Here is a 27,615-nt window from a genome sequence, read left to right on the forward strand (position 1 = left end):
CCCTCCACCTACAAATTCCTAATTTTAGTCTATCCAGTTTCCCTCTTCTCTCATCTCACCTCTGCGGTCGAATTCGGCACTCCCAGGGGCTCTCACATCTTCCCCAGCGCAGGGGAAGGCCACATGGGCCCTCTGGCACATGACTTAGGTTTCTCTCTGCATTTATTCCCCATTTTCAACCCTTACATAATTGCTAGTTTCTTCAATCTCCTATAACTCTGATCCAAATCTGGAGTTTGAGACATGGAAAGAAATTCCTTCCCAGAAAAATTATATTACATTCAGGAGTTGGATGAGTGCAAAAGTACATGTACGAGTATATTATCATTAGCATATGGTGTGTGTTTGTGTTTGTGGGTAAGGTATAAATTACAGAAAGAGATTAAGGAAAAAAAGGTAAGGATGCGTATGGAAGAATTGGACAGATGTCAAGAAAAGTACTAAGAACAGACATCCTTTTCACACTTCCCTCCCCATAATCTAAGGCAGACGTAGGCCCACTAGGACTGTGGGCCAAATCTGGCCAGCTCACCTATTTTTGTCAATCAAGTGTTATGGCACAGAGTCATGCTCATTCATTCACATACTGTCTGTGGCTGCTTTAGTACTATAATGGCAGCGATAGTGGCGACAGAGACAGCATAGCCCACAGATATTTATCTGGCCTTAATAGATAAGGTTTGCTGAAAAATCAATATTTTAATTCAGAGGTCAGCCTATTCAGTCACTTCTTAAAGGGCCAGATAAATGGTAGACCTGTAAGCATAATGCTTTTCAGGCAAGATTCACTGACGGATGCTACAGCTTGTGGGACAAAGTACGATGAAAATCAGGTTTTGGGGCGCCTGGATAACTCAGTGGGTTGAATCTACTCTCCTTTATGCCCTTTATAATTTTCTCACTTATTTTTTTAAGTTTATTTTACTTATTCTGAGAGAGACAGAGAGAGAGAGAGAGAGAGAGAGAGAGAGAAAGGGTGTGAGAAGGGCAGAAAGAGAGAGTGAGAGAATCCAAAGCAGGTTCCGCAATGCCAGCATGGCTCCCAATGCGGGGCTCGAACTCACAGACCATGAGATCATGACCTGAGCTGAGATCAAGAGTCAGACAATCGACTGAGCTACAGAGGCACCCCTAATTTTTTCACTCCAAAGACACCTTTTTTCCTTCCATTTCTTTCCTGAGTTCAATTAACTCTCATTTCTTCCTTTCTCTCTCTTCACCTTTTCCTTTTTCTCCCATCCTCCTCTACTTTGTGGTCTATTTTTGTTCTCAGTTTTTAAATTTCCAATTCAAGGTGATTACACACAAATGCACAAGTATATTTACTTCCACTTGGCGTTTTTATCTTAGAATTGTCTTCTTTGTGGTTGCTTCTCTGAGAGGAAATCTCCTTTGTATGAATTAGATTTTCTCTTCAGATGTTTTTCAATAACATTTAATGGAAGTTTGAAATCTTTTTCTTGTTCATTTTTGTGGTATTGGAGTAGTTCATGAGATTTCTAGTTTATTTGGTGCCTTCTGTCAATATAGCAAAGTCCCAACATTTAGTGGATTTTTACTTGTTTTTCTAAAATTTTTTAATGTTTTTTATTAATTTTTGAGAGACAGAGAGAGACAGCAGGAGCAGGGGAGAGTCAGAGAGAGAAGGAGACACAGAATCTGAAGCAGCCTCCAGGCTCTGAGCTAGCTGTCAGCACAGAGCCTGATGTGGTGCTTGAACCCACGAACTGTGAGATCATGACCTGAGCTGAAGCCAGACGCTTAACCGACTAAGCCACCCAGGCGCCCCAGATTTTTACTTGATTTTGTGGTCTGAGAGATACAGTATCCTGATTTTATAGTTTTCCTTTTTGTAGTAGTTAAATTTTATTTCGCCTTTGCCTTTTTGCAATTACTGATGAATGGCTTTCAGCTTGAAATTCATCCTTTCTGCCTGTTGTGTGAACGTGGATCTGAGGCCTTGAAATATTTTCCTTTGACAGCTGCCACTGGGGCCTGTGTTAGTAGAGGGCACTGTAGAGACACTGCAAGAGGCAAGTGTTCTGTCAAGAGCTCGCATGAGCAGCCTGGCAATCTCTCCAGCGAGTGTGGCTCTCCCTAGCACATGGATCCTGCCACATCCCAGCATCTTCAGCACCTGTTTCTGCAGCACAGAGAGCGTAGCAACCAACAGTTTCTCTCAGCAATCCCCACTACCTAGCAGTTTTATGGCACAGTGTCTCTGATGAGACATGCTAGCAAATAGCTTTCTCTGATACCTCAGAGAACCGATTTCCATCAAGTTCCAGAGGGCAGATTTTCAGCAAATTCTACCAGGCATCAGAGTGACTTCCTGGCCATCCAGTAAGCAAGAGACATACCCTCTCCAACAAGGTCAGGAGCTCAGCCCTGGGGTCAGGGCTGGGGGCGGTCTTCCTTGGATGCTTCATCTCAGCCCTAACAGTAGGAGCTATACTTTGTATTCGCTAGCCCTGTAATTTCTACTTCCTACTAGTCTATGCCACATTGTTCCAATTCTATGTTATAGGTAATAACTCCTTGTATCATCTTTCCCTGTTCAAATTACTATGTAGTTTCTCTCTCATCAGACCCTTTACCACTCAACTGATAAAAGGCACTTCTTTCTTTTTTGTCACTTTCTTCTTTCTTCCAGAAGCTATGTATTTTGAATCATGCCTATTTTTGCCTCCCCATAGTTCATGACCTGATCTACCTGGACACTTTCTTTTTAAATTTTTTTTTATGGTTTTTTAATTTTATTTTGGAGAGACAGAGACAGCGCGAGCAGGGGAGGGTCAGAGAGAGAGGGAGACACAGAATCTGAAACAGGCTCCAGGCTCTGAGCTAGCTGTCAGCACAGAGCCTCACGTGGGGCTCGAACCCACGAACCGTGAGATCATGACCTGAGCCGAAGCCGGACGCTTAACCGACTGAGCCACCCAGGTGCCCCTGGACACTTTCTAATAATTACATTTGTAGGATGGGTTCAATTTTTCTGATGTTGGTTTAAGATCAACCTTAAGTCTCATTGCTGATTTTCCTCCTCCCCAGTTTTTAGTGATCTGCCTTTAGAAAGCCTGGAGGCAGCGCTGAGCGAGATCAGAACATAAGAGAGTTGGCGGTTGTTTGTTTCTCTTCATGCATTTTGCAGTTTAGGCTGGGCATCCTTGGTTTCCAAATTATGTTGAGGACATGGTTTTGTGTAGTTTTATATTTTCTTTCTTGTTACTCTTCTTATTTTAGGAGGAAACATTGGGAGACGGGAATTTAAACTGTCTTCACTGCCTTCAGCTACTCTGAAGTCCTATCACCTGGATTTTTAAAAAAAATTTTAAATGATTTTATTTATTTTTAAGAGAGAGAGAGACAGTGTGAGAAGGAGAGAGAGGGAGACACAGAATCCAAAGATAGGCTCTAGGCTCTGAGCTAGCTGTCAGCACAGAGCCCGATGCAAGACCCAAACCCACAAACCATGAGATGATGACCTGAGCTGAAGCCAGACACTCAACCAAATGAGCCACCCAGGCACCCCTATCACCTGCATTTCTGCAAGTTTGAGACTTATCTACTTCTAACAACAATCAAAGGAGAAGGAGGACAAAGGCACTAAACGAAATTTCTAGACAGGCTCCAGTTCTGTTGCTAATATTTACCTGAAGTTGGATGACTGATTCAGTTAGTGTTGGTATTATTTCCTCATTTGTAAAAGGGAATGGCTGGACTAAGGGAGTGGGTTCCAAACTCAGAAAAGCAAGAGAAACATTCTGTGCCACACCCCTAGGATATCTTGATTCGGTAAGTCTGGGATGACTCCTACAAATGGGTAGTTTAAACAAACATCTGTGATGATTCTAATGTAGCTAGTCAGGGTGCCCCACTTAGGAATTCTCAGACTAGCTAATAAAAGATATCGTCTCCAGTTATAGGAGTCCATATAAGGTCTCCTGATTCAATAAGCTCTGGTGATCCCATTTTTCAATATAAAATCAAAACAATGGATTAGTGAAAAACTATCTCAATTAGCTCCCTTTATATGATGATTTTTCTGTATTGACTTTTTTCGTTGTTCACTAAATAGTTTAAAGCAACCAGAGCAGGTAAAAATGGGTCAGGAAAAAAAAGGACAGCCCCACCACCCAATTTTAAAAGTAACAAACAAAACCAACTGTCTTTAACACATATAAGGGAGAAAACAAGTTAACAAGCCAAAATGATGGAAATACAGGATGACCTGTTCCTAATACAATTTGTAAATAAATCACTTTTTTTGAGAACAAGCTACATATTTTGTTCACACTAAACTTAAGTATAGTATAGTTAGGTATAATTGTGGCTCATTCTTTCCAGATTCCTATATATACTTTAGAACTAAAATCAAACAATTCCTTCTCATTGTAAAGAATATTCACTGTAAATCTGACAACAAGCCATACCAGCTCAAAGCTCCCATTTCACAGTGACCTACAAATACTTTCTAAGAAAAGTAAATCTGAACAGACATATATATAAGAGCAATATTAATTGAAGGAGACCCAAAGGCTTTCTCCTATGTCTTAGCATTTTGTCATCTGAAGGGATCTGGATGAAACAAGACACTTCTGCTAGTACAGTGCACCCGAGAAAGCCATTGCTAAATAATCCGTTTAGGACATACCCAATTGCTGCAGGGGTCAGACGAGTGTGCAGCTGAGGGGTGGTAGAAGTAGTGGTGGTGGTTAGAGAACCGTCAGTTCCAGTCTTCTCCCAGTCAAAAGGATCACTCTCAATTACTCCAAAGGTCTTGATGCTATTGTCAAAGACGGATGTCAGAAGCTAAACCATAAAGAAAAAAACTAGAGTAAGCTAACAATAAGCATTATTGCTTTATTCTTTGAGAAAGCTGCTGGACTCTCAGTTTTGTAGTAGGATTAAAAACAACAATACAAATGGAGGAATTTGAGTAGGACTATATATGGATGATGCTATTGAAATAATACAGATATTTCTCAATTGAGGTACCAGTTTATGGTTATGCAGGAAAATGTCTTTATTTTTAGAAGATACATAATTAAGCATCTTATCTAAAACCTACTTTCAGTTTCACAAAAGGATATATGTGTTGTATGTACATATATATGTATTCAGTGTCAACCATCATGGTGTGATCATTGTTTTGTCAAATGGGCATTTTCATATGGTTTGACTTAAGTGAACAGTTAACAGTTGGTACATCTAGGTATACAGAAGTTTATTGCATTTCCTTACAACTTGGGGGGTGGGGTTGAAAAATTCTTCAGCTGTTTGTGGGTGTGTATGTATATACACAAATTATCACAAAGAAATCTGCCTCTTTATTTGGCTTATATTATATATTTCAATTTTTTGTTACTTTTTCAAGATTTTCTTTCTTTTTCTTTCTTTTTAATTTTTTTTAGTAGGCTCCACACCAAATGTGGAGCTCACTGTGGGGCTTGAAATAGCCACCCTAAGATCAAGATGTAACCTGAGATCAATAGTTGGATGCTTAACTGAATGAGCCACCTAAGTGCCCCCAAGATTTTATTTTTAAGTAATTTCTACACCTAACGTGGGGTTCAAACTCACAACCCCAAGATCAAGAGTTGCATGTTCTACCAATTGAGCTAGCCAAGCACCCATTTTTTTGCTCTTTAAATTCCAAAACTCTGATGTGACCTAGATGAAGATCTCACGAAGATTGTCCTTTATGAGAGTTTGAGGATTGGGAATACTGAAAGTTTTAGGGAGGAACAGGTTATATAGATAGAAATTTGAAAGTCATTAGCATATAGACATGAAAAGGTATTATTTAAAGCCACTGGACTGGGTGATATCATCTATGGAGAGTAGGCAGCAAGAGTTCAAAGGGAAAAGGCCTAGGGCCCTCCAACATTTAGTTAGAAAGAAGACTCAGCAAAGGAAACCAAGAAGCAGTGGTTAATGAGATAGGAAAACTAAGTGTGTGCTGTTTTTGATGCCTGGTGAAGAAAACATCTCAACAAGGTGACCAAATGCTATCAAACGTAGATTTATATTTATTTCTGATTATTTAATTGGTTTCTCTCTTTCACCCAGACTGCAAGCTCCAGGGGGCTGGTGCATGTCTGAGCTTGTTCATGACCAGTATCTAACACAATACCTTATATATGAGAGCAGTGTTGTGATTTATAAGATATGTTTGGTCAATCACATGACCAGAATATATTTCTTATATATATATTTGGTCTTTGTCCACAGTTCCTGGCTCACAGCTCCCCAAACCCTTGAAATTTCCTGAGAGAAAAGAGCTATCGGAGCATCTTTTGTTACAATAATATCAGATCTATAGTCCTCAATTCCTGAAATCTCTTTAGAGACATAAACATGAAATGACTGTCTTATTATTCATAACAAGCCTCTTCCCACCACAACTGGGTTTTTGTTAATGAGGTGACTTTTGGAAAGCTCCTCTGGATAGGGGCTGCCACCAATGTGAACAGAGAGTTGTAAGTTTCAGTCCTATCCCCTGGCCTCCAGGAAACGAGAGAGGCTAGAAGCTGAATCAATCAACAATGGTAAATGATTTAATCAATTATGCCTATGTAATGAAGTCTCCATAAAAACTAAAAAAGATGGGGTTTGGAGAGCTCTTGGGTTGGTAAACATCAAGGAGGTGCTGAGCGTGGTGCCCTCAGAGAGGGCATGGACGCTCCACACCTTTTCCTCACAGCTTGCCCTATGCATCTGGCTCTTTCGAAGTTAAATGCTTTTAATAAATCAGTAATCTAGTGAGAAAACTGGTTTCCCAGGGCCTGTGAGCCACTCCAGTAAATTGACCAGGCCCAAGGAAGGGGTTGTGGGGACCTTTGGTTTATAGTCATAGGTCAGTCAGAAGTACAGGTGACAACCAGGACTTGCGAACAGAATCTGAAGTGGAAGGCAGTCTTCTGGAACTGAGTTCCAGAACCTGTGGAATCTGATGCCATCTATCTCGGGGTAGATAGTGTCAAAAGTGAGTTGAGTTATAGGACACCCAGCTGGAGCCAGAGAATTGCCAGGGGGGTGAGGTGGAGAGAAACCCATGTTGGAATTAAGTCCAGGACCTTTAAACAGTTACTCTCAAAACACTTCAAGAACAAATATTTGTGATAATATTAACTAAAAGATTCACATAACCCTATCTTTCATTTAAATCCCAAAGAAAAAATAATATATGTAGAAAAGGAAACTAAAAATATAAAAGGAACTGGAAAAGGCATGGTTATAAAACCTCAGAAATTTTATTTTGGTCATATTTTCTGTTGACTTCAGTTACCTATTGTTATTGCTTACACTCTCCCAAACTGAGTTAGAGGGCTAGAGAAAACACAGAAGGAACATGGTAAAAAATGGGAAAAGCTTGAGTTTTTCTGAATGAGTTAGAAATCGGGTTCAGACACCACTTCCAGTACCACTAGTTTTCCCAGGCAATGGGTCTAAAGTCAGTCTCCATAAAATGGAGATAATAACATTACCCATGTATTACTATGACATTGTTAGGTGTCATGACTGTGACAACAATGCACAAAGGCACCAAGAGGTTTTTGGGATTTTTTTGTTTGTTTGTTTGTTTGTTTTTGAGAGAGAGAGAGTGAGAGCAAGTGAAAGGAAGGGACAGATGGAGAGAGAGAGAATCTCAAGCAGGCTCCGTGCTCAGTGCAGGGCCCAACGTGGGGCTCAATCCTACAACCCTGGAATCATGACCTGAGCCAAAATCAAGAGTTGGACACTGAACTGACTGAGCCACCCAGGTGCCCACCCCCGCCCCCACTAAGGGTTCTTCTTTATCCAATCTGATGCTATGTTAGTTTCCCATTAACTACTAACTGTGTCACCTACATGTAGAGTCTTGTGGAATTCAAGGTAAAGATTTTCCTATTTACTCCTCAGATGTTTTCCTTTCTCAAGATACTTTAAAAAGGATTATTTAAATTACAAGGTGGTCACAATATAACTGAGTGTTTTTAATCATAATGTACATTTCTGAAAATGTTGGCCCAGTATTTTTTCTTTAATCTGAAATAAAGATTCATAGTAAATTACAAAAATTGTACAGAGAAATCCTCTTCACATAGTGTGCTCCAATAACACCTTCAGTAGCTAGAGTACAATATCCAAACCAGGAAAAAGACATGGATACAATGCACAGAGCTTATCAAATTTCACCAGTTTTATATACACTCATATGTACATATGTTTGTACATATAGAATTTTATCATCTGAGGAGATTCATGTCCCAGCATCTAATTTAACAATAAAAATGATATTCAGGGGTGCCTGGGTTCTCAGTTGGCTGTGTCAGGCTCTTGCTTTTTGCTCAGGTCATGATCTCAGAGTTGTGAGAAAGTGTTCCCATGTGCGCTCTGTGCTGGGCATGGAGTCTGCTTGGGAGTCTGTTTCTCTGTCTCTGTCTCTCTCCTCCCCCCCACTTTGTCCCTTCCCCACTCATGCTTTCTCTTTCTCAAAAACTCCCCACAATATTCATAAGATCTTTGTTTCAATATTGACTATAATTGTGATAGCTTCACCTAGTTTAGTTTAGAAAACAGCATTTATGCACTTACAAGAAGATTTTTCTTAGATTTCCTTAGTAGGTGACTGTTAGGCAAACTAAGATTAAATTCAATTTTCCTAACATTTGTTGAAAATTTAGGTGCCAGCCACACTGTGAGGATAGTGCAGGATAAAAAAAGAAGAAATGGTTGTACCTCCAGGACTTAAAGCCAGTTGGGAGGATACACTTACACATAAATACTAAGCACTGATAAACTTGGATGTACTTTACCAAAACAATGTAACTCTCTCCAAAAGCAAGGGTCAGCCATTATTCTAAGACATGCATCAAAGATTTCTGGTAAAGAGCAAAACAACTCTTCTCTCTGGGTCTAGACCAACAGGCTACTGGATGAAGTGTTAGCCATGTGCAACTTGTTAAGATAGTAATGTTTTCTGGCAAGAAATTCTGATTTTTAAGAGCCTACAAAGCAGAGACATTCAAAGTGTAAGTGGCTTTGTAAAACAGCATCATTTAACACTTTGATTATAAAATATATTCACTTCAGTCTTAGCTCAGACCATAAAAGACATGATGTTATTTGACCTTTGATATAGCTAGGAAAGCAGTCATGCTTTGCTTCTTGATGGAAGAGACTTGTTATTGTTTTTAACCACAATGGTTGTCCAATGAGGAATTCAAAATTTTGAAAGAACAGTAATTAAACTCATATTCATGAACAGATACCAAACTGTAAAATTAACCATATGGACAGCATTAGCTCACAAAGCATTCAGATTCAAAGTAGAGTAATTCTTCTCAAAAAGGAAGTCCATAGCAGGACTCTGTGAGAAAAGCAAGAGACAGAAGATGCAGTCAGAACTTTCTGTAACCTGATGTCAAATTGATACTAGTCATGAGAATATACCAGTCACATCAATATCTTTTCCCCAATTATCTTCTTCCTCTCCACCTGTCCTCTGCTCCCACTCACAATTTACGAGAGATCAGTGAGCAAGAAAGAACCAGATTATTTATAGAATCTGTGAAACAAAGAAAATGTTTTGCTTGCTCTCTCTCGTCCAAAAGTAGTAAAATTAGTATACTTTGTTTTATTATTAGGTGACAAAGACACAGAGAAGCCCCTAGGAGAATGTCCAAATGAAAAACATGACAACAATAATATATTAAAGTAATTATAATCTAAATTTCAAACTTAAGCTAGTGAATACAATAGTCTTCTTTAGATTATAGACATAACTAAGTGCTGAATGTGATCCAAATTATTTTGCTTGCTCAACTTTTATACTTCCATGCAAACTCTATCAATAAAAAATTATTAGCACCTAAGATGGGAAAGCTGGAACACTTTCCAGCTCCTCCTGAATCTAGTATTACAGGTGCAATTTTATTACAAGTAATACGAATTCTGTGCATTTCAGAAATACATATAAAAATGTAATTATAAGAACAGATTCCAAAGTGACTTGTATACAATGGGCTTTCTCTATTTGTTATGCAAAAAGCCACATAGGAAAGAAGGTGACAAGTTGACCTACTTAATGTCTCTAAGTACTTAAGGCTGTATACTGACTCTGTTTTATATCCTATTTATATGTTTACAAAAGCTGCCATTTCACTAAGAAATAGTTACCACTTATAAATAAGTTCACTGTGCTGTTCATAGTCTTTCAACTGGGCAACACTGACAGTAAAGTCTATGAATTGTCCTTTATATATAAAAATGACAAATTAATACACCATTTTTATAGTTACACCTCAGAGATATTGCAGATTGGGCTCCAGGCCACCACAATAAAGCAAATATCACAATCAAGCAAATTAAATGAATTTTTTGGCTTTCCAGTGCATATAAAAGTTATGTTTATACTATACCATCCACTATTAAGTGTAAGATAGTATCTAAAAAGAAAACAATGTATATGCTTTAATTAAAAATATTTATTGAGGGGTGCCTGGATGGCTCAGTCAGTTGAGCATCTGACTCTTGAATTTGGCTCAGGTCATGATCCCAAAGTTGTGGGAATGAGCCCTGTGTCAGGCTCCATGCTGAATGTGGAGCCTACTCTCTCCCTCTGCCCCTCTCCCCTGCCTGTGCACGGGCTCACTCTCTCTCTGTCTAAAATAAAGAAAATAACATTTCAAAAACTTTTTTAAATAAAAATATTTCCAAAAAATGCTAACCATTGTCTGAGCTCTCAGCAAGTGAATCTTTTTGGTGACAGAGGGTCTTGCCTTGATGTTAACAGCTGCTGACTACCCAGGATGGTGGTTGCTGAACATGGGGGTAGCCATGGCAATTTCTTACAATAAAACAAGTTTGCCACATTGATTGACTATTCCTTTCACAAGTGATTTCTCTGTTCCATGTAATGTTGGGGTTTGTTTGGTTTTTTTTTACATATTTATTATTTGTTTATTTTTGAGAGACAGAGAGAGACAGACAGAGAGAGCACCCACAAGTGGGGGAGGGGCAGAAAAAGAGGAGACACAGAATCCAAAGCAGGTTCCAGGCTCTGAGATCATGACGTGAGCTGAAGTTGGATGCTTAACCAACTGAGCCACCAAGAACTTCTTTCAAAACTAGAGTCCATGTTCTCCAACCCTGCCACAACTTTAACAACGAAGTTTACGGAATATTCTAAAATCTTTGTTTTCTTTTTTTTTTTTTAATGTTTTCTATTTATTTTTGAGAGACAGAGAGAGACAGCGTGAGCAGGGGAGGATCAGAGAGAGAGGGAGATACAGAATCTGAAGCAGGCTCCAGGCTCTGAGCTCGCTGTCAGCACAGAGCCCGATGCGGGGCTTGAACCCACAAACCGTGAGATCATGACCTGAGCCAAAGCCAGACGCTTAACCAAGTCACCCAGGCACCTCTAAATTCTTTGTTTTCATTTCAGCAATCTTCACAGCATTCTTCACCAGGAGTAGATTCCATCTCAGGAAACCACTTTTCTTTGCTCATCCATAAGAAGTAACTCCTCATCCGTTACAGTTTTATCATGAGATTGCAGCCATTCGGTCACATCTTCAGAATCCACTTTCAATTCTAGTTCTCTTGCTATTTCCATCGCATCTCCAGTTACTTCCTCTACTGAAAGTCTTGAACCCTTCATAGTCATCCATGAGGGCTGGAATCAACTTCTTCCAGACTCCTGTTCATGATAACATTCTGACCTCTTCCCATGAATCATCAGTGTTATTCATGGCATCCAGGATAGTAAATACTTTCCAGAAAGTTTTCAACTTAGTTTGTCCAGATACATCAGAGGATGTATCTATAGCAGCTATCACCTTATACAACATATTTCTTAAATAGTAAGACTTGAAAGTTGAAAAGACTTCTTGATCCATGGGCTGCACAATGGATATTGTGTTGGCAGGCATGAAAACATTAATCTCACTGTACATCTCCAACAGAGATATTGGGTGACCAGGTCTGTTGTCAGTAAGCAGTCAGATTTTCAAAGGTTTCTTTTTTTCTGAGCAGTAGGTCCTAACAGGGGGCTTAAAATATTCAGTAAACCATGCTGTAAACAGATATGCTGTCATCTGGGCAGTGCTGTTCCAGGTCAGAACACAGGCAGAGTAGACTTAGCATTCTGAAGGGCCCTTGGATTCTCAGAATCGTAAATGAGCACTGTTTTCAACTTTAAGCCACCAGCTGCAGTAACTTCTTTTATTTTGTTTTATTTTTTTAGAGAGGGGAGAGAGAGAGAGAGAGAGAGAGAGAGAGAGAGAGAGAGAGAGAAGGAGGGAGGGAGAGAGAGAGAATATCTTAAGCAGGTTCCATGCTCAGCAAAGAGTCTGACATGGGGCTTGATCCCACAAACTTGGTATCATGACTGGGGCCACAATCGTCAGGTGCTTGCTCAGCTGACTAAGCTACCCAGGCGAATAACTCCTAACAAGAAAGTTAACCTGTCCTTTGAACCTCTCAAGCCAGGCATTGACTTTTTCACTCTAGCTATAAAAAAGTCCTAAATGGCTCTTCCAAAAGAAGTCTGATCCATCTACATTGAAAAATCTGTTGTTTAGTGTAGTAGCCACCTTCAGAAGCTAGATCTTCTCTGGATAACTTGCTGCAGCTTCTACATCAGCACTTGCTTCATCTTGCACTTTTATGTCATGATGAGGGCTTCTTTCTTTAAACCTCATGAAGAAACTCTGCTAGCTTCAAACTTTTCTTTGGAAACTCCCTCACCTCTGTCAGCCTTCACAGAATTGAAGAGAGTTAGGGCCTTGTTCTAGATTAGGCTCAGGATTAGGTGCTGGCTTAAGGGAATGCTATAGCTGGCTTGATCTTCTTTTTAGACCATTAAATCTCTCTCCAAATCTGCAATAAGGCTGTTTTGCTTTCTAATCATTCATGTGTTCACTAGTAGCATTTCTCATTTCCTTTAAGAACTTTTCCTTTGCAGTCACTACTTGGCTAACTGTTCAGCACAAGAGGTATAGCTTTCAGCCTATCTTGGCTTTTGACATGCCTTCCCCACTAAGCTGAATCATTTCCAGCTTCTGATTTAAAGTGAGATATGTACAACTCTTGGTTTCACTTGAACACTTAGAGGCCATCATAGGGTTATTAGCTGACCTAATTTCAATATTGTTGTGTCTCAGGGGATAGGGAAGCTCAAGGAGAACGAGAGATGGGGAATGGCTGGTCAGTGGAGCAGTCAGAACACACGTTATATTTATGGATTAAGGTTACTATCTTACATGATCATGTTTCATGGTACCCCAAGACAATTACAGTGGTAACATCAAAGATTACTGATTACAGATATTACAAAAAAGTATGCAATACTTCACAATTAACTAAATGTGACACAGAGACACAAAATGAGTGAATGCTGTTGGAAAATGGTGCTGCTGGACTTGCTCAATGCAGGATTGCCACAAACCTTCAATTTGTAAAAAATGCAGTATTTGCAAAATGTAATATCTGCAAAATACAATAAAGCAAAGTGGAATGAAATACTGAATGCCTGGTTTAATCTATGTGTGGCTTCATTTATGTCTTCAGTGGTAGTGATTATTTTGCATTAAGCTATAAGTTCTCCCTGAGAGCAACAGAATCTTCTGAAATACAGTTGGATGGGGCTAGGGGTGCAATTTGTGGTACATTTCATCAATCCTTATAAGGCCTTATTAATGGATACCCTAAGGAAATGATTCACTGACCACAGATAAAATCGAACCAATAATCTTGACGGACTGTTGTTCCATAGCATATTAACATATGATATTACAGCCCTAAGCCCTCAACAGATACATTACCTACCTGGACATTTCCTTCTGGTCAATAAATTAGTTATAGGACTTACATAATTAGAACTATCAGCAGTTCTATATAACAGATGAATCACAGCAGGAACAGTAAAATCTGTTCAATGATACATAAACCTAAAACTCTAATGAAGTACGCTCTTCCAGATGGGAAGAAACACACACACACACACACACACACACACACACACACACACACACAGTTCTTATCAGGCAGTTTCACCACATTTCTCAGGATGTATTAAAATAATATCATTTTAGGACTTCCCATACTCATATACAATACCTTCAAAGCTACAAGAAGTGAGGACAAAGACTAAATGAGAGAGAGGAATTAGCCCACAGAACTCACAGAGATGATTACCTGGTAATCTGGTTTTGTAAAATAATTCAAAGAAGAGATGTGGTCCAAAAAGATGCTGAATTCTGGAGGAAGATGTTTCAACATAAGCCTGTGGTCATACCTCTCCTTAATAGAACCTACTTGCTCCTGGGAAGTAAAGAGAACAGGAAACTAAAGTCAATTTCTCTTGGCAGCTACACATTAACAGCCTCTCAGTAATAGTCTCAAGGGTATATACTAGGGAATGAGATAGTGGGTAATGAAGTATAAAGCAAGAATTGAGCTCTTACTAATAGCTTAGTGCACACTGCCTTATGGGGAGAAGGGAAGATAACCAAAAGGTTAACAGAGTTCTACACCAGTGAACCAACATTTGCTAAAAGAATTGATCTTAAATCCAGTCTACTTTTCTTTATCAACACATATATTCACAGTTTTCAAATCAAACAATATAATGTAACAATTAAAATTTGAAAGCTTTACTTGACTTATAAAAATGAGAAAGGGATAAGTAGTGAAAAGAAAAGCTCAGAGGGAAAGCTAGAAATCAAATCAGAAGTGATGATTTAATAGATACTCATATGAGTATCTGTTCTCCATGTACACAGAAAAAAATCATAACATTAATTATATCTTAATATCAGCTTAATTTTAATTTTTATATGTAAGTATGTTCTCATCAATTATGCCTACTCCAGAGAAATTTTTATTTCTTCCCCCACCAAAACTGATATTTCCACTTCCATTTCCAAAATTACCTTGTCCTTTATTTTTCTCCAAGGCAGCTGACCAACCACAAACTCCACCAACATGTAGAATAAGGACCAAAGGTCATCATGTCTTCCCATTTCCTTCATAAGCCAAAGAGAATTCAGTCACATTACATTACCACTCCTTTTGAGTATATTACATTGCCTAAGGCCTAATCATTGTGTTTCATCTTATTAGGCTTAAAATTGTTAATGTATTTCCCATAAAATCTTCTGCTAAATATATCTACACAGCTATATAACAATCTACATAACAGAAATAGACATACTGAAATACTTTTTGGTACAAAGAACACCCCAAAACCCAGAAGTGCTGGAAATATAATTAACAGTTCATTAATTAATAAATGAGTTCATTAAGAAGGGAAGGTGAAGGGCAAATTAGCCTTTAGTAGGTATGGGATTTCAATGTTGCAAAATGAAAAAGTTCTAGAACTTTATTGCACACTAATGTGAATACATTTAACACTGCTAAATTATCTCTTAAAAATGGTTAATATGCTACATTGGTGAGCATAGCATAACAGAAAATTATTGGATCACTATGTTGTACACCTGAAACTAATGTAACATTGTATGTCAACTATACTCAAATTTAAAAAAAATGGTTAACATGGTAAATTTAATATGATATGTTCGTTACCATAATAATAAAAAAAGAATTAAAGCAAATCCTAGGAGCCAAAATTAAAAGAAAGCTGGAAATAAGAGAAGCAAGCTGATGCTGAAACTTTGTGGCTGGGTACATCTGTTACAGGTTTTATCAGCCAGGGTTTTAACAATCAGGAAGGGGACAGGTATGAAAGTACTGAGCCCACACGAGACAGGAGCTGTAACTGAGACAGTTTCTCCTAGGCACTCACCATATACCTTCGACCCTCAAAGGGCTGTCTGTAGTGCAATATTTGGTATGAACATTTTATAGCAGTAACTTTTTTTCCTGTATGATTTAACGACTAACTATCAAAGGGATCAAGTTAGTGGTTAAAAAAACTACCCTGAAAATTTGTTATTATAGGCCTGTCCCTCACTCAGATTTGGGGTTTAAATTTATACCACTTGTGTGGTCTGGGAAACCAAGTCCAGAAATTGTTTTCTGGGTGATCCCACCCCACAGTAATGACAGTTGAAAATGAAAATCCTCTCAAGATTATAGACCACATAAATTCAGGTCTCATAGAAGTCCTATAGAAAAGTCCCACAAAATATAAGCTCATTAATTACAAGTATAAAATATATTAGAAAGCAGGCTGTTATAAGCTAGTGACAAGAGAAATTAAAGAGCAGAATGAGATATCCAAGAATTTGAGACATAGAATTATAGGATACAGAATATGAAATAAGAATGTTTAAGAGGGGCTAGGTGGCTTAATTGGTTAAGTGTCCAATTTCAGCTCAGGTCATGATTTCACAGTGTGTGGGTTTGAGCCTCACGTTGGGATCTGTGCTGACAGCCCAGAGCCTGCTTCGGATTCTATGTCTCCCTTTCTCTCTCTCCGTCCCTTCCCCTCTCATGCTCTGTCTCTCTCTCTCTCTCTCTCAAAAACAAATAACCATTAAAATGTTTTTTAAAGAATGTTTAAAATGTTTAAGCAAAAAAAAAAAAAAAGGAATAAGACTCAATAAAAAGGAACCATATCCTACCCCAAAGTATAGAGAGACCAATTAGATTTGAAAAAGGACCAAAAGAACATCTAGAAATTAGCTAATCAAAATCATCAGAAAAAAATTATCTAGAAATGAAATTATCTAGAAATGTAACATACAGACACAAAGAGAGACATGAGGGCTGAACAAGAAGATCTAACAAATATATCAATTTGAGATATGAAAAAAGAGGTATAGGTAGAAAGTGAAAGAGGCAATATTTAAAGAAGAAATGTCAGATTTTTCTAAAATCGATGAAAGATATGAATGTTAAGATTTAGCAGGCACACAAATCCCAAACAGGATAATAATTATTTTTAATGTTTGTTTATTTTTGAGAGAGCAAGCCGAGGCGGGGGGGGCACACAAAGGATCCCAAGCAGGCTCTGCGCTGAGAGCAGCAAGCCCAATGTGAGGCTTGAACTCATGAACCGCGAGATCATGATCTGAGCTGAAGTTAGATGCTCAACTGACTGAGACACCCAGACACCCTTCAAACAGAATAATTATTTAAAAAGCCACACATAGGCACATAAGAGCATACTATAGAACGGCAAAGACAAAGAGAGGATATCTAAAATAGTCAAAGATAAATGACAAATTAAATACAAAGTAACAGATGGACAAAGATCTCAATAGCAACCACAGAATCAGAAGACAGTAAAATAGTTTCTTCAAATTACTAAGATATTACAAATACTAATAAAGGATTGAAATGTAGAACAATGTAATGAACAGTTCAAGTATTCTGAAAAGTCGTATTTTGTCTGAGAATTATTCATGTTAGAAGTTTAAGATCAAAGTACCAAAAAAAAAAAAAAAAATAGAGTGCATTGTGCTTAGAAATTATCAAGGTGACAGAACACGGAAGAAAGAAGTACATTAGAATTATCTGAGCAATCTTTTAAGATTAGACCAGCATCTCTGAAAGTTCCACTAGTTGCCCTCCTGCATCACCACATAAACTAACCACCACTGTGAAGCCCTGTAAGCATTCTACATCTCAGGGGTCTTGGGAGCAGCAAAGAAGGTTAAGAACTGCTGATACACATCATCAAATTCCTCAACCAAGGTCAGATGAATAACAAATAATATACAGGTTAACAGAGTTATTTTTTTCATTTTTATTTTTTATTTTATTATTCTTACAGGTTAACAGAGTTAAATGTTACAGCACTCTATGCTGGAAAAGCTTTTAAAAGACATTTGTAAAAAAGAGTAAAAATATACAATCTCTTTCTGCTAGCTTCTTTGGAAATGCTTATATAGTTATAATGATCTCTGGAAATGTTTATGCTTATTTCAGAAAGAATGTCCTATCTCAAATATTCCAATGTTGACCAAATTTTTACACAGAATTAATTAGAAAGTCTAGTAATTCCAAAGTTTTTTAAGAATGTATCTTTTCATGGCAGACTAACTGACTAGATGCCATATTAATACAACACTGAATCAAAGTAAATGAGCTGAAATGCTTGGCACACTGCTACTTTATGCACTGATAAAAATAGTTTTCCTATTTCCAATTTATAATCATATTACAAGAAACCAAATTAAATTAACTAGAGCACAGCATATAAGACCACAACTTACTGTTCCTACTATGGTTAGCACTAGTCAAATTTTCATTAAGGCAATTTTGGCTTCAGAGAACAAGAATAAAGTAAAAATAGATCAAGAAAATATTTCTTTTTTTTAATGTTTATTTTTGAGACAGAGCACAAGCAGGAGAGGGGCAGACAGAGAGGGAGACACAGAATCTTTAGCAGGCTCCAGGCTCTGAGCTGTCAGCACAGAGCCTAATGTAGGGCTTGACCTCACAAACTGAAATCATGACCTGAGCCAAAGTCAGATGCCTAACTGACTGAGCCACCCAAGCACCCCAAGGAGTCACTTGTTAAATGCCTCAGCTCCATCCAGACAAGTTCAAGGATTGAAATCCATAAAATACCCACCTTTCCTACTCATAATTAAGATTTAGAATAAGAAAAAAATCAGAAGAACAAAAGCAGCAAAGTAAAAAAGAGACTTTAAAAATTTAATCCAAAAGGTATAATTTACTATGATGAAAATTCTAAAGTTATCTGTGTTTGAGATCTTCATGAAAAGAAATGGTTTTTTTTTTAATGAACTTTTTTTTTTAAATGTTTTATTTATTTTTGATACAGAGAGAGACAGAGCATGAGAGGGGGAGGGGCAGAGAGAGAAGACACAGAACTGGAAGCAGGCTCCAGGCTCTGAGCTAGCTGTCAGCACAGAGCCCGACGCGGGGCCCGAACCCACGAATGTGAGATCTGACCTGAGCCGAAGTTGGAGGCTTAACCGACTGAGCCACCCAGGCGCCCCAGAAATGGTTTAACGGAGAGGGGATATCATACATTAGATGCATATTGCAGATAAAATGCTGACTCCTATATATCATTAGGTATCGATAGTATGATATTCCCAAATAACTCTTAGGACTAGAACATAGATAATTTATTTTTTCAAAATTCTATATTCAATTTGTTAATACTTATACCTAATTAAGGACACGAGACTCCTTACACACACACAAACACACAGGCACACACAGAGCTATTATCTTTTCTGACAAATCCAATTTTATTTTTATGTAGCTACTAGCATCCATTATGTACTATACACACTACCATACATTAGTCTTACTAATACCTTACGCTCTGCTCCCAAGTACCTTCCACACTTGTGTACTCTAATGTAAAAAAGTCAACCCGATTGAAGCCATCAGCATGCTTATACAGATACGACTCTCAGCTCAGATACCTACCTTGTTTCGGTGAGCATTGATTGATGCATAACGAACCGTCCCTCGAAAGCCTGCCACAGTTCGAGGCTACAACAAAATGAAGCAGAGAAGAGTAAAATGAGCTTCAAATAGCTAAAGACTCAGAAACTTGAGCACATGAAGTAAATGTGGGAAATGCACATTACTGTCACAATAAAATATGACTTAAATTTCTAATATTTTATTGTAAAATTATGTAAAATTAGAGAATAGCTCTAAATCATATGTTAAATCATATGTTAGTGATCAGTGAATCCAATTATTTTTCTACCTACATTTTAAAATAACGTGGCATTTATGATAAATAAATTCTGTAGGTTAGAAAACACTTGGGGCACCTGGGTGGCTCAGCTGGTTAAGTGTACGAATCTTGATTTTGGCTCAGGTCAGAATCTCACAGTTTGTGAGATTAAGCCCTGAATCAGACTATGCTGACAACGCAGAGCCTGCTTGGGATTTTCTTTCTCCCACTCTCTGCTCCTTCCCTGTTCGTGCTCTCTCTCATGTGCGTGCTCTCTCTCTCTCAAAATAAGTAAATAAATAAACATTTTTTTTAAATAAAAAAGAAAGAAAACACTAAATGCTTTCACATATCCAGAATCATGCCAAGCATTATAGTATATACACTGAAATTCAGGCTCTGATTACATTTCAGTAAGACCACAAGGAATCTCTAAGTAACGATGCCAACATCTTCATGTCTTGGCTATTTCAAACTCAACTCAGAAATGATGGTAACTAATATCCCTCCCTATATATGTAATTTATATATTAATAAATCAAGTTATTGGGTAACTATTACATGCTAGGTACTGAGAATAAAGCCAAACATGAATAATACATGATCTCAGTTCTCAGAGAGCTCAACTTACAATACTAAGTCCAAATTCTTATTTGGCCTATAAGATTTCCACAGTTTGGCACTGGCCCCATTCCAAAATGGGTTTACTTATGGTTTATACTACGACCAACTATGTTTCTAGCTTCTTCTGCTATTCACTCCAGCTGGAAAGCCAACTCTTCACATGCCTCCAAAGGTTAGCTCTTCTTATCCACGTCAGGCTCTCTGCTGAAATGTTACCTCGTCAGAGAAGTACCCTTAATTTTCCTAATCTAAAATATTACCCCTCCCCCTTCAGAGCCACTCCACCCTTTTTTGCTCTGTCTTATTTTTTTTAACATAATACCTTTCAATACCTAAAATTAATTTTATTTATATTTTTACTTATTTGTTCACTGCCTTCTTCCACTGGAATATAAACTCTGTGATGACAGGTCTTAGTCTTGCTCATTGCACAGTTATAGAAACAGACTCTGAGAGGTAAACTGATCTGAGGGAACAGAATCAGTAAGTGATAAAAGCAGACATCGACCAAGGTCTTTTGATTTGAAATCATACATTGCTTCCACTCTATTGCTTCACAAGGATCAAATAAATACCCTAAAGACTCATGGATGGCAACATAACTCCATATGAAAACTTAACAAACCTGAAAATGTTCACAGCCAATAATTTTCATTAGTAGACTTTTCTTTCCTAGTAACTTCAAATTATCCTCAATTAAGATATATTACTTTTACAGAAAAATATTATAATAAATGTTATTTAAAAAATTTTTAGTTACCAGAATCATTCTGGTCATATGCTATAAGATAATCATTCTATGTGCTCTTCCTTCATTTACCCATTTTTGTAATCTGTTCAAATTAGTTTTCTGTTTATTCCTTCTTTCATGAAATTGTCTTCCCTTTTTTAAAAGTTTCATTTCATTTTTTTAATGTTTATTTATTTATCTTCAAGAGAGAGTGAGCTGGGGAGGGGCAGAGAGAGAGAGAGGGAGACACAAAACCCAAAGCAGGCTCCAGGCTCTGAGTGGTTAACACAAAGCCTGATGTGGGGCTTGAGCTAATGAACAGTGAGATCATGACCTGAACCGAAGTCGGACGTTCAACTGACTGAGCCACCTGCTCCTTATTTCATTTTTAAGTAAATTCTGTACCCAACATGGACCATGAAGTCACAATCTCTAGATCAAGAGTAATAAGCTGAGTCAAACAAGCGCCCCTCTCTTCCTTTTTTAATTACTCCTTTTTGTTTTTTTCTTAAAATCTATTTTAAAAATAGTCTTGGTATTTAATAATTTTGGTAATCAAAAGTTTCTGTAATATATTTAAATCTTTTCTTTTCTTAGCTGCCCATTCATTGATAATTATAGTCAGTAGATCTCAATATTTTCCTAAGACATTCATGACTGACAGGAATATCTAATATTCTCAATTTGATGGAACTTTGAGATCAAAGATTCCTTTTCTAGACAAAGAATGTGTAGGATTATATATGAAAGCCTACCATCAATCTTTCTCACTAAATAACATCTCACTGACTGCACTTTTATTCATTACCTGACAAGAGCCTTCACTAACAAAAATGTTTTTGTAGCATGTACTTTTGCCCAGTTATTTTCATTCCAGTAACTGTCAGGGTAAAAATCTCCAGAGTTATTACCACATTCTTCAGCCTAGTCCACGGTTAATTGGACACCTAGATGTCCCCCAATAGATTCTATGCAAGACAAACCCAGGGAACCCTTTCCAGTTGGGAGCACCCCTGACCTTGCTTCTGCCATGGAAAAGTTGAGAGCTAAAGTGAGATCAGCTGTTTAGAAGGATCTTTCTGTGACTCATCAAAGAAATAATACCAGGTCAAGAAAATTCAGCAGAATAAAGCAGAAAAGACAACTCAACCCACCTGGGGAAAACAGACACATATACAACTTATTCTAATTTATAGCAGATTATAATGAACATCATTAGCAAAGTACAATGAGCTATGAAAGCCTAGGAGTGGTAAGGATTAGTTCCATTTGGTGAGAGGGAAGAAGGAAAAGTCCTGCTGAAGAAGAAAAAAGGCTTAAGAATAAGGCAACATTTAACAGGGCCTTAAAATAGATGATCTCTTGAAACTTCCCTAATTAATGGCAATTTGGCAATATCTATCAAAATTACAAGTGCACATATTCTCTTTAACAAAGTCATTCCACTTCTGCAAATTTATAGATATACTTGCATATGTACAAAAATAATGGATATAAAACATTCATTCAGTACATTAATGTTTGTAATAGTAAAAGACTGCACGTAACCCATATAATACATAAATAGAGGACTGATTAGATAAATTACAGTACATCTTTAAAAAGGAATACACTTTGCAGCTGCAAAAAAAAGAAAAAGTTCTATATCTTGACATGGGAAGATCTCCTAAATAAACTGTGGGGGGAAAAGACAAGTGGAAAATATACATCACGCTACCTTTTGAATCAAAAAGAGAAAATGAGAATATACATTCATATTTATTATATATGCAAGAAGAAATTCTGGAAGAATACACTTAGGAAATAATAACAATATAGCTACCTATACTGTTGGTTGGAGAGAGGGATAAGGATAAGCATAGAAAATGAGAAGATTTGGGAGAGCAAGAGTAAAGTAAGAGATTTATGTTACGATTTTCCTTTTAATTTTTTTCGAGTCAGGTTTATTAATGTATAACTTGCACACAGTTAAATTCATACTTTAGGTATACACAGTCCTGTGAGTTTTGACAAAGATACACACTCATGTAACTACCACTACAATCAAGGTACACAGTATTTCTTTGACCCCAAGAGTTCCCTTAAAGGCTATAGTCAGTCCCTTCCCCTCCACTCCCAGTCTCTGGCAACCTCTCTGATTTCTATCTCTCACAAGCATTTACAATTGTCTTTTTAGGTTAATTGCTGTGTGGTAATGTCTTAGGTTGTTTTATTGTGCATTTCTCTGATAACTAAAGATGTTCACCATTTGCTAATGTGCTTATTTGCCATCTGTAGTATCTCTTTGATGAAATGTCTATACAAATCTTTTGCTCATGTTTATTCGTTTTATTATTGTGTTGTGAAAATTATTTATAGATTCTAGATATAAGTCCTTCATGTGTGTTCTAAAATATTTTTTCCCAATGTGTCACTTGTCACTTCATTTGCTTACTAATTAGTGTCTTTCCAAAAAGGGTTTAACTTTGAGGCTCCTAGGTGGCTCAATTGGTTAAGTGGCTGACTTCAGCTCAGGTCATGATCTCACGGTTCATGAGTCTGAGCCCTCCGTCAGGCTCTGTGCTGACAGCTCAGAGCCTGGAGCCTGTTTCAGCTCCTGTGTCTTCCTCTCTCTCTCTGCCCCTCCCCAGCTGGTGCTCTCTCTCTCACTCTCAAAAATAAATAACAAAACACTTTTTAAAAGGTTTAAATTTGATTAATCTTTATTTTGCACTATATAAATATGTTATCTCTTCAAAATTATATTTAAAAACATCTTTTTTTAAATATGTAATGCTTCATGAATTTGCATGTCATCTTTGCACAGGGGCCATGCTAATCTTCTCTGTATTGTTCCAATTTTAGTATACGTGCTGCCAAAGTAAGCAACTATTTAAAAACATCTTTAAAAAATTTTTTTAAACATTTATTTATTTTTGAGGTACAGAGAGAGACAGTGTGATGAGGGGAGGGGCAGAGAGAGAGAGGGAGACATAGACTCTGAAGCAGGCTCCAGGCTTGGAGCTGTCAGCACAGAGCTCCGAACTCACAAACCATGAGATCATGACCTGAGCCAAAGTTGGATGCTCAACCGACTGAGCCACCCAGGCTCCCCTTAAAAACATCTTTAAAGAAAAAAGTGAAAGTGGCTAACAACCTAAAAGCATATTTTATTAAAATAAATATCTAGATATTTGGGTAAAAGTGAAAATGAAAAAACTGGACCTTGAAAACCTGAAAAAATTACAACAGGAAGAAGGAAATCATTTTAAATAAAAAGAACACTGTGAACAATGCAAAATGAGAGCAAAGTACTGTGTGTGTCAGGGAAAGTGTTTGACATGGCTGGAGCAAATGGTGAGAGAAGATAATGGAAAAGTAGGTTGGAATCAGGTTAAGGATGGCCTCAAGTGTCATATTATGGTGTTTTGTTTATAACATGCAGGCAAATGGAATTCATATAAGTAGGGAGGGGACAAGATTGAGAAAGTTCTTGGGATGTTTACTCTGCTGGAGGTAAAAAGAACAGACTGGAAGGAGGAAGTGGAACAACAAGGAAACTCTTTTAATAATCCAAACAAAGAAACCACAAGAGTACTACAAGTATAGAGCACTGTGAATGTGAAGGAGGGAATGAACGTCAGAGACAAAATGAGCTCCCAGGAGAATAAGTCTAGAAGGAGAAGGGAAGGCGCTCAGACAGGAGCCCAGACCTACTGCTAACCAGAAGGAGGGGATCAGAGAGGGGGTGGAAAACATATAGCCCTCAACGGAAGTAAGAAAATAGCTGAAATTGTGGAGTGGTAACAGAGAAAAGGACTTTTAAAAATTTTGTTAAGTAGGTCACTATAGCCCAAGGCACTAGAAGTTTCAGACGAATGGCAGGAAGGAAGCAACAGGAGAAAACACAGCATTGCAAGAGTTGAGACACAAAGGACCAATGTGAGGTCCAGCTGAAGGAGTGAGGAAATTAAGGCACACTTCAAACCAGTAGGAAACAATGAACATGAACAAAAGTTCACCTCTGAACCTGTACAGAACAGAGTACTGTAAATATATACAGCTCAGGACTTCTTGTACCTCACATTCCTGTTTAATGTAACTAATACATCTCAAAGTTAAATAGGAGAGGTTCTCAAAAGTAACCACATAAACTCACTAGTAGTATAACAGACTATATAGATCATTCCCTTTGTAAGGCATTCTGATGGTCCTACACTAAGGATACTACTACTAAGGATGGTAAACAGATTTATATTTATGTTTTGAGGGAGTTTCTTTCTGGTGATGGAATAGTTTTGTATCCTGATTGTGGTGTTGCATATACAAATCTATACATATGATAAAGTTTCATATACTCTCTTTTCTCAAGACAGAGTGCATGTAAAAAGAAACAGTGAAAACTGACTCAGGTCAGGTCTGCACCTAAGTTAATAAATATATACCAATATCTCCTTCCTAGTTTGGACAATATACTACAATTAGGTAAGATATTATCACCAGGAGAAGCTAGATGAAGGCTATATGATAAACTGTACTATTTTACAAGATCTCCCTGAATCTGCTCCATACTCCAAAACAAGTACGGTCAAGGTCTAAGAAGAGAGAAGATTTAATACAAAATTTAGAATAGAGGTTATGTTTAGAGCTACAATGGCCAATAGAACAGCAACCTAAAACTAAACGAAATTTAAGGGGCACCTGGGTGTCTCAGTCATCTGAGTGTCTGACTCTTTATTTCAGCTCAGGTCATAATCCCAGGGTTATGCAACTGAGCCCCGTATCCAGCTCCTTGCTGAGCATAGAGCCTGCTCAAGACTCTGACTCTCTCTCTCTCTAATTAAAAGAGAGAGAGAGAGAGAGAAAATAAGTATATGAAATTTAAAATTCAATCCCTCACTTGCCTGCTCAAGACTCTGACTCTCTCTCTCTCTAATTAAAAGAGAGAGAGAGAGAGAGAAAATAAGTATATGAAATTTAAAATTCAATCCCTCACTTGCTCTGGTCACATTTTAAGTGCTCAACAGCTCCATGTAGTTAGTGGCTACCATATTAGTACAGACACAGAATATTTCCATCTTTGCAGTAACTTCACTTAGACTGTGCTGCTTGAGGGGGAAAAAAAAGGGATGAGATAAGATGATAATTGTCTGGAGCTGCCAGAAGAGCTGCCAGAAGAAAAGACATGTGCCTTGACCTGCAAGATCAGCCCCCGCCCCCCGCACAGCTGAGCTGCGTTATCACTCCCAGCACAGCAAGAGCTGCATTATCACTTTAAGCTGAGGCCTTCTTGTTTACTTCCCAGGCCCTTCGTGTTAGCCTCTCTGGCAGCGTGCTGAAGCTGCAGTCCTCGCCCTTTTTTCTTAGCAACTAACTCACGTCAGCTGCCCACCTTCTACCCTTTATAAGACGTGAGTGGTCTCTCAATAAAGAGAGCAGCTTGATCAGAAACCTTGCCTTGCCTTCACTCTCTGTGCCCCCCTGCCCTACCCTGTTCTCACTCCCTCCCTCAGGAACCTGCATCGACTGACCGACCAGCCAGAAGGGACAGATAATAAGCTATTTCTTAACTAGATGGAGGCCACAGATGCTTTAATATTCTTCCTTAAAATTTTTGGTTTTTTACATTCTTCTGGAATACATATAACAAGACAAAATCAAAATACTGATTTTTGCAGATAACATGACAGTATACCTAGAAAATCTAAGTGATTCAACTTAGGTTTCTTAAAAGGAATAAATAAATTAAAGTCGTACTATATAAAACAAATCTACGATGGCAACTTTTGATTTTATATTAGTGGAACAATATGAGAAAAAATTTTTAATCATAATCATGATCCAAAAAGCATGAGATTAATATTATTTGAGATTTAAAGAAAACTATGAAAATCTTACTGAAATCCTAAAAGGAACTAGCTAGTGATATGTAAATAAAGGGAAAGTTCATTCCTTACACAGCCTGAACTACGTTCACCCACAATAACATGCTCTCAGCTCTCTCCTCTTGCTCTTCCACAGTGCTAACCTGACCCTCACCCAGGTTAAACCCAACTCTCAGGCTAAACTGTAACTCTAAACAAGCAGTTAAAGGTATCAGGAGAAAAGCAAACTGTCCTGACAATATCCCCTTAAATTACCGTAATACTCAAATGAGCTTTCAGCACTGGCCAGCAATCTATTTTGCTGATGCTAGCGCTTCCCTCTCCCCCTCTCCATGGTAACTATTATTTCACTTGTCCTCTTCTCTCCTCAACCTCCAACACCATTGTGCACTCTCAGCAAAAGGCCTTACTTCTTTCTGCACTGAGAAAACAAAAGCAATGAGAGAACTTCAACTTCCCACCACCAAACCTAAATGCTTCCCTGTATCTGTGTCCACTTAATTCTGCCTTTTCTCAGTTACAATGGAAAAGTGCTCTGGCTCTTAAAGAATGGAGTAAGCCCATGATTTGTGCCCAGGTTCCTTTCCTTGATGGCTATGTAAGAATGTGGCTCCTAGAATTATTCCTCCTCTGTCCTACATTACCATTTTTTTAATGTCTCCTGGAGCATTACCATCAGTACACAAGCATTCGATAACAACTGCCATAAAAAAAAAGGAAAAAAAAGGAATAAACTAAGGAAGGTAGGATTTTGCTTCTTTTTCAGCTCC

General features: G+C 37.9%; 1 protein-coding gene and 1 non-coding gene across 8 annotated transcripts in view; both read right to left on the reverse strand.

The window, feature by feature from the left end:
* TTBK2 (tau tubulin kinase 2) overlaps nucleotides 1–27,615 on the reverse strand; it is a 140,380-nt gene that overhangs the window by 32,386 nt on the left and 80,379 nt on the right. For all 7 annotated transcript variants that reach the window (XM_029952764.1, XM_029952763.1, XM_029952767.1 and 4 more), the window contains 4 exons: nucleotides 19,369–19,434; nucleotides 14,922–15,014; nucleotides 14,185–14,310; nucleotides 4,655–4,812 (listed from right to left, as the gene is read on the reverse strand). In XM_029952764.1, coding sequence (XP_029808624.1) covers nucleotides 4,655–4,812; nucleotides 14,185–14,310; nucleotides 14,922–15,014; nucleotides 19,369–19,434 — 443 coding nt within the window. The remainder of the gene's footprint in view (nucleotides 1–4,654; nucleotides 4,813–14,184; nucleotides 14,311–14,921; nucleotides 15,015–19,368; nucleotides 19,435–27,615) is intronic.
* On the reverse strand, nucleotides 23,743–23,849 carry LOC115303095. The gene has a single exon (XR_003913812.1). It is a non-coding gene; the product is annotated as a U6 spliceosomal RNA (small nuclear RNA).

This window comes from Suricata suricatta, chromosome 9, assembly GCF_006229205.1.
Source record: "Suricata suricatta isolate VVHF042 chromosome 9, meerkat_22Aug2017_6uvM2_HiC, whole genome shotgun sequence".
NCBI lineage: Eukaryota > Metazoa > Chordata > Mammalia > Carnivora > Herpestidae > Suricata > Suricata suricatta.